Source organism: Curcuma longa, chromosome 3 (genome assembly GCF_044706935.1).
Source record: "Curcuma longa cultivar G26 ecotype Majalengka, Jawa Barat chromosome 3, ITB_CL_G26_1.1, whole genome shotgun sequence".
NCBI lineage: Eukaryota > Viridiplantae > Streptophyta > Magnoliopsida > Zingiberales > Zingiberaceae > Curcuma > Curcuma longa.
The window spans coordinates 17507495-17515043 of record NC_133863.1 but is presented as its reverse complement, the minus strand read 5'-3'; the positions used below and the strand labels follow the sequence as shown (position 1 = coordinate 17515043).

Here is a 7549-nt window from a genome sequence, read left to right as displayed (position 1 = left end):
CAAAAGATGTCATAAGTTACAGAAATAAAAGTTAAACTTCCCATACTTACATAGATAGGCCGCATGTGATCAGTCCCTCATTTGAAATCATATTGTCCCAATTCAAAATTTTAAGATGGTATGTTTTCAATAGTTGAACCGAATGTAATTGTAAGATGACAATAACAAGTAATTGTCGCAATTGGCAAACAAGCAAGCTATCTATTAACATATTGTATTTGGAAATGCAATTGAAAGGAAAAATTCACAAAGTTTGGCAGATTAACATATCTATTAACACACAAGCTATCTATCAAAGATTGGCAGATTAAATTCCATAAAATTTTCAATCCAAACAAAAAGCATTGCAATTCAACATAATTACAAGAAGCTAAAACATTGCAAATCAAAGGGTATCAAATGGGACGGAATGAGTATCGATCGGTCCTCATCCAGTCCCGCACCCATGGAACGATATTGGATCCACATTGTATAGTGGGGTCCACCCTCACAATCATTATATTTTTATTTTTATTTTTTTATAATCCAAATAGTGAGTAGAGGCGACCGACTCAATCTCATGAAAATTTTCCATCGACCACTAGACATAAATCAAGAAGCGCGAACGGTGCATCACTCTGCAGAAACGTTCCAGGATTATCTTTCCACTGGAGAAAATTAATCCATAGTACGTCCGTATTTGAAAATCGACCTATAGATGCTTTATTTATTGCGAATACTTTATCATTGCACTGTAGACCGAGGGCTACAATCACCATATGACTTCATCATGGGTTGAAGGTTATTATCACCCTGAAAACCTCCATAGGAATGCATCCTCTTCTTTTGCACGAAATGATACTGTTTATCACTTTGCTACTCCATGTGATGATAAGATGTGTTGGGTTCTTCATCATATTCTGTTCTATAATTTATCTATTTACGTAATCTTCCATCAATCTTATTGGAGTCATTTATCAGAGTTATTTATTAGAGTTATAAAAAAATAGTCTAAATTGAAATTACAAATCAAAATCAGACTTATCTATTAAGATAACATGAACTAATTAATGATCTCAAGCGGCCAAGCTAGGTTGGTTAGAACGAGTTGTTGGGTTGTCCGAGTTGTCCTAAGCTACCAAGAAAGTCAAGTTGCCAACTGTCGATTTAGCATAGTTGTTGAGTGTCAAAGTTGTCGAGTGCTCAAGCCAATCTGTAGACTGCTCGAGTTATCAAGTGCTTGAGCCTATCGAGTAGTCGTCTACCAGATTACTGAGTGGACTTGCCCAATCCTAAGTGGGATATTGCTGGCCAATGGTGAGTGCTCTTGAGCAGTATGTCGACTCCCGAACGATACGCCAAGTGATTCCGAGTCGGTGTCGAGTGCTAAGTTCGGAAATCAAGTTGTTGCATCACCCGACTACTAACTGTTGAGTTGCCCAAGTCTAAGTGGGGCAGCTGCTTGAGCACCGTATCAGGAGACTAAGTCTAAGTGGGAAAGAGAGATGTTGAGATCTATGTTAGATATAATTTTTTAAAAATAGATTCGTCCCCTTCGACGGTGTTTTGAGGTTATGATAGATATTTATTTTCCAAGATACAATAATAAAACTACGATCGCAACCTAGCACAGTTGTTCATGGCTAACTGAGCATATACTCGAACGCTATCATTAAGAGTTGTTGAGCAAGATTCACGACGGAGAGAAGGAAATAAGAGAGAATGAAGGTGGATGGATTCTTGCTTCCACATCTATTTTTTTTGCTCAAGGTCATAGTGTCCTTATATAGAGGCTCTTACCCTTAGCAGCATTGAATGGCTGAGTAATGGTCATTCAATGCCCAAGGCATAATGACAACCGTCGCCCATCAATGGTTGGTTTGTTTGGGTGGTTATGGATTCGCCAATAACATCTGATTATTTCATATCCAACACATTAATGCGTCCGTCGTACACATGAGCAAATAACAAAATGAATTCGGTTGGCAAAATGTAGGTTGATTCACTTGGACAAATTTTGCTCCGGCTAGTCCGACATTCGACACACACAGGTCATGCTAGCACACGAATCACCTGGGTTCCATATAATCCAAACTCTAGATTCACACCCCCTGTAGGCCCACAAGTGAGAGAAAGCCTCTCCTCGTACATGTTTACAACTTCAATGAAGTTGTGATTCATCAACCTTCAAGCCACTCAACTCCCACCTTAGTGAATCTCTTCTTGTGATCCCTTGGTTGCTTCGTGTAACCTTTTTTAATTTTCATGGACCTCTAAACTATTGAGTATGTCACTTTGGCCCTCAAGTCATTATCAATATCACTTGACCTCGTTGAGTCATGAATTCTCTAAATTCCATGTGTCTTGCAAATCTATATATACTCAAACACATGAAATCAACATGCAAGGTTTAATTTAAACCTTTTACATAAAAATCAAAATCAAAGATAGAACTTGACCATTTAGGGCACGATTCCACTGACAAACACTTCTTGATTTAGAATTGTCACATGTATCAAACTATCTACAACTCAACCTAACTCATCTCAATTTAGAGTCCACGCCCAATCCTTTTTTTGCAAAAAAAAATGAAATTTGCCATGCCAGTGGCCCCACATGATTGACCCCACGATTATCCGTGAGAAGGTAAATCGAGAAGTTGCAGTTGACCTTTGTTGGCTTTGTCGAGATTTAAACCCTTGACTTCTTCTGCAACTCTGTTCTGTTATAATCAATTCAGCTCTCCGGGAGCTATCCACACCCAACCCAAACCATAGAAAAACTAAACCATATACTACTCATCTAAAGTTTTGAATGTTTTTTTAAAAAAATAAAATTTATGATAAAATTTTATAATCTAAAATATTTTTGATATTTAATTATTATTATTAAAAATTTTAAGTTTCATAGATTTTAAATTATTTTTTAATGATTAAAAACATAAAAATCTTTAAAAATTTTACCTGATAAGCTAGACTGGTGCTATCCAAACGTTATCATGCCAACCCAAGCACCGTACAATAAATATCAGTCAATTAAAATCCTCTCATTTCACCACTTGACGGTCAGCTATAAGTTGATTCTATGATTTATCCCTTTCATATAATCTGGAGATAGACTGTGAGAGAGACATCTGAGATCAGTGTAATTATCTTTTTGCTACAATAAATATGGGTTAATTTAAGCCTAACTTAAAAAAGTTACATGCACACATGCCCAATTTTGACTTAGGCTTTAATCTAATTTAAACAATTATTTGCTTTATTGTGTAACCAAACCACAACACAAACTTTGTGGCAGCTCTGGAACCAACATCCCTCAAGATTATCCATCTTTTTTTCTTTTCTTTTTCCAATCGATAGGTTTCGCCTGTTGATTGGTTGAAGAAGCTTGTGGTTGTCAATTCCCATGTTTCTCTAACATTTGGAATAACAATTTTTAATTCTTTGAGAGAGATGATAAAGGATAAAGACGGAGAGACCACAGTTGTCTTTGCTGTAATGAGGCTTTGGAGCGTGCATAAATGCCTCCAAAAATCTCTTGGACCAGCTCCAAAATGGACAGCAAGGAGACAAAAAATCCCCAAACGGATCATTTCGAGCCGATGCATTAGACGCATTACATGTGATCCATGATTGGACCATAAATCCATGGTACTTACTGAAGAAGCAACTCACCGACCATCATCCCAAACCCAAAATAAACTAAAGTTTCTCGTTACGAATAAGGATGAATAAAAATTCGATTAACTCGAATAAATCGATCGAATTAAAAATTTTGATTTAATTAATTTTTTTTTAAAAATTAATTAATTTAATTAATTCAATTTTAATTTTAAAATTTTTTATTTAATTAAATAAATTAAATTAAATTAATTAAATTAAAAAAATAATTTATAAATTTTAAGTAAATAAAATTTAAGTTGGAGCAGCTGCCATTAAATTACAGCCCAAAGCCAGCAGTAGCACCACGGCGCTCTTCTTTTGATAGCTGGTAATGGCAGGTGTCAGGCCTATGGCAGCACGACAGCGGCTGACATGCCCTGCCCGGAAGTGGGGGGAAGCTGTGGGCAGGCCCCCAACCCACAGATCTCGCTTCCGAGAAGGGAAGGGGCCCACAGATCAGGAAGCGACCTCGAGCCTGGGTTCGAAGCAGAAGCCGGTGAAGAGCTGGAGGGGGAAGCGCTTCGTCACGGGGCTCTTCGCCGACCACTTCCACACCTTCTGCCCCATGTCGAACGTCAGCAGCGCCGGCGAACCGAAGCTCTGTATGTAGACGAGGTCGTCGGCGCCGCCGCTGGCGAAGACGTCGTCGAATTCGCCGAACCCCTGGAAGAACTTGTGCGGCATTCGCGCCACCTCCCGCCATTCCTTCTTCTTCTTCTCCAGCTCCCAAATCCCGATCCCCTTGATGATCCCCGGCCGGTCGCGCTTCCCGATCCCGCCGACCATGACCAGCTTGTCTCCCAGATTCATCAATCGGCCGCAGGTGAGAGAGCAGGGCGCGGGGATCGCCATCTGCATCAGACAGGATCGGGAAGAAGAGGAGGGCCGCGCGGCGAGGTCGTACATCGCCAGGCAATGGCGCGACTCCACGTTGCGGAGCACGCTGGTGGAGTAGATCAACAGGTAGAGGATCCCGTTGCAGATGACGCACTCGTCGCCGCTCCTCCACCCGGCGAGGACTTGGGCGAATCGGGTGACCCAGGCGCTCGTCGCCGACTCGTAGACGTGGATCGAGAAGTCCCACTGGTAGTAGTCCTGCGGCACCTGCTTGCACTTGGCCACCGCCACCGTGTAGCCGTGCGTGCGCCGGTCGACCGCCACCGCGAGCGCGCTGTAATCCGGGGAACGCCCGCCGGGGGCGTCGACCAGCCGCTTCCAGTCCCGCGTTATGGGGTTGCAGACGAAGACGCTGCTCCAGTCCGCGCTGTCCATGGCGCAGACCAGGCCGCAGGAGGAGGACGTCAGCCAGTTGCTCTTCTCGATGCAGGGGAAGTCGAAGCCGTACCACTTGCGGAGGCTCGGGTCGTAGGCGTAGCCGGACACGGCGTCGTCGCTGCAGGTGAACATGAAATACCATGGCTTCTGCGGCGACATCTTCGCCCACGACGGCTGCCCGGAGTGCACGGTCTCGTACCACCGCTTGCAGACGGAGCTCGACCGGATGATGCTGGCTATGGGCAAGAAGGAGAGCACCTTCTCCAGCAGATCGTCGGGCAAAATCGCGTCCAATGAGATCAATGCGTCCTCCTGATCGCCACCGTCTTCACCAGCCATGAGGAAGATGAGATCAAAACCAAGTCCCTGCCACAGAATGCTGAGCAAATTTGACGGCAAAAATGGAACAACAAGGAAAGATCTACCGAAAAAGGAAGGTAAAACAGAATAACAAAAAGAAGGCCATCGAAATTTCTGCATCGGCTTGATACGGAAAGATTGCGTACAAGCGATGGCCACCGATCTCTGATCGCCTCAGACTGTAGCAATTATTTAAACCATACGAATTGTCGACGAGACAAGCCAAGGACATTCACATCAACAAATTATCGAACACCTACAGCGCGTCTTCGGATTTACCAGCCAGTTCAAACCGAGGGGGATAAAAGCAAGCAATCGAACAGAAACAAATAAAACAGAGGGGAAAAACAGAAACCAAGGGGGATTTGCATCCTCCTCTCCATGTTCGTTCCGATTCAAGGGGAAGAGGACCTACTCTATCCACTCTACATCTACAGTGGCATGGAAAGGGACAAGGCAGCCCAGGAACACCGCTTTTCAGTGAAGATCATGATGGATGAAAATGGAGAAACATACCAAGAACAGAATGGAACAGTAGAGGCGCGGTGGAAGGAAATAATGGCTTGTTAGTGCTCAGTAAGGAAATAATGGCCGCCCGCATCCTCCTTCAGCTTTCCTTCATGTGCCAAAGGGTCTGCAACTCCCCACCCCTTCAAGCCGCCGCCGCCTCCTTCCTTCGAGCACGGAGAATCGCCCTCTTTATAGGGTTGGGAGTCCCAACTCCCAAGGTAAGGTGGGTTGCGTTGGGTGTGCTGTTTGATTGGTGGACGCTGCCTGCGCCTCTCCCCACCCTCCTCCTCCTCATCCTCCTCACGCCATTGCTGCAGCATTGCCACGTTCTGTACCGATTAGCTGGTTGTCAGTTGTGGAATGGTCCACGAGGGCATGGAAGCGTTGTTTCAGCATGCTCTTGCATAACTCAGTTGGAAAAAAGAAGATGTTTTGGAAGAGGAAAGAGGAGAATCTAGTTGGAAAAAATTTATGATTCAGTAACTCCAATGACTCACCATACTAGATACATTGAACAACTCAGTTTCACTTTCAGCACATTGTTCACAAGTTTACTCTTCGATCAATTATGGCAAGATCCAGTAGTTTTGTCAGACATATCTGCAAAATCCATACGAAACTACGTCTAAAGTCTTCTTCCCAAAGTATGTACTGGAGTGGAACCTCAGAGACAGAGAAGATGCAATTGGCAATAGAGATGACTACAAGACAGATTATGGCGTCTGTGTTCATCCTGAAGGATAAAGTTAAGTGATGCAGGAGAGGACCCTGCGTTGCATGCATGCACTCATCCTATGAACTTAGCCTAGAGGGATAGGACCAGAGCATGCATGATGCAGTAATCAAAGGCCCATGCTTTATACACGCCACTTGAGCTGATTTTATTCCTCCATCAAGCTCATCTCTTCACTTTTTGCTGTGTGTGTTCTGAATATATTAACTCACAATCTTCTCTTTTCTGCGTATTAAAGCAGCAGGGCCGGTTCAGAAGCACAGACTGAAAGACAATTGGCCATGACAACTCCTCCACCACTAACGTCGACACAGCTACAAGATTTGGTGGTAGATTTAACAAAGCTCCAAAATGGCATGCACACTAGTGCATGCGACTCGATTCAGTAATGGCTTCGGCACTAGTAGGCCTACTGCCTGCCCTCTCAAGTAAGGCCTTTTGTTTTCCTTGCAATTCACAGCCTCATTGATTTGGACTTTTCTTCCTGATATTCTAGTCCACATCAGACTGCAATATCATTGCAGCAATGACTTGCAGCAGCCAGAGCAAAGATAGGAGTTTTGCTGAAGCATTGGAAAAAGACACAGAAAAATATTCAGAATAAAGAATGGCAGAGGCAAAGCTCTGCCATGGACAAGTAGTCAACAGCATGAATGCAAGTATGTGAGGATTTTTAATCATGTAACGTTTGAAACGAGGAGGCTCAGTGACTACAGGAACGGAGGCAGCTAGCACAAGGGAGTACTCGAACAGACAAAAGATATATCAAATCGTAGCAACGAGAAACTGAGATGAACAAGAGTTGGATTGAATGTCTGAAGTGCAGCAATAGGAGGCAAAGGGGGAGATTCTAAATGGGTGGTGAAGAGGCAGTTGTGTATCTGCCTTCACTCTACTCTAAAGCATATTGAAAATTAAAAAGTTTATTGTTCAGTAATCTCCAACTCAACCTTGGGAACAGAAGAGCTAATAAATATAAAAGTGCTTCATAATTTTCCAATAGATTGAAAATCTCGTCTTGTGAACA

At 43.2% G+C, this 7549-nt stretch overlaps 1 protein-coding gene across 2 annotated transcripts; it reads right to left on the bottom strand.

The window, feature by feature from the left end:
• Positions 1-3967: 3967 nt before the first annotated feature.
• On the bottom strand, positions 3968-5890 carry LOC141824972 (F-box/kelch-repeat protein At3g61590-like). 2 transcript variants are annotated; one of them, XM_074712323.1, is made up of 2 exons: positions 5796-5890; positions 3968-5285 (listed from the first exon to the last, which is right to left on the bottom strand). In XM_074712323.1, exon 2 carries the CDS (start codon positions 5256-5258, stop codon positions 4101-4103), a length of 1158 nt encoding a protein of 385 aa, XP_074568424.1. In that variant the 5' UTR covers positions 5259-5285; positions 5796-5890; the 3' UTR covers positions 3968-4100. The 2 variants fall into 2 exon arrangements, with proteins under 2 accessions (XP_074568424.1, XP_074568425.1); XM_074712324.1 differs by lacking the exon at positions 5796-5890 and adding an exon at positions 5426-5546.
• Between the last annotated feature and the right edge of the window lie 1659 nt (positions 5891-7549).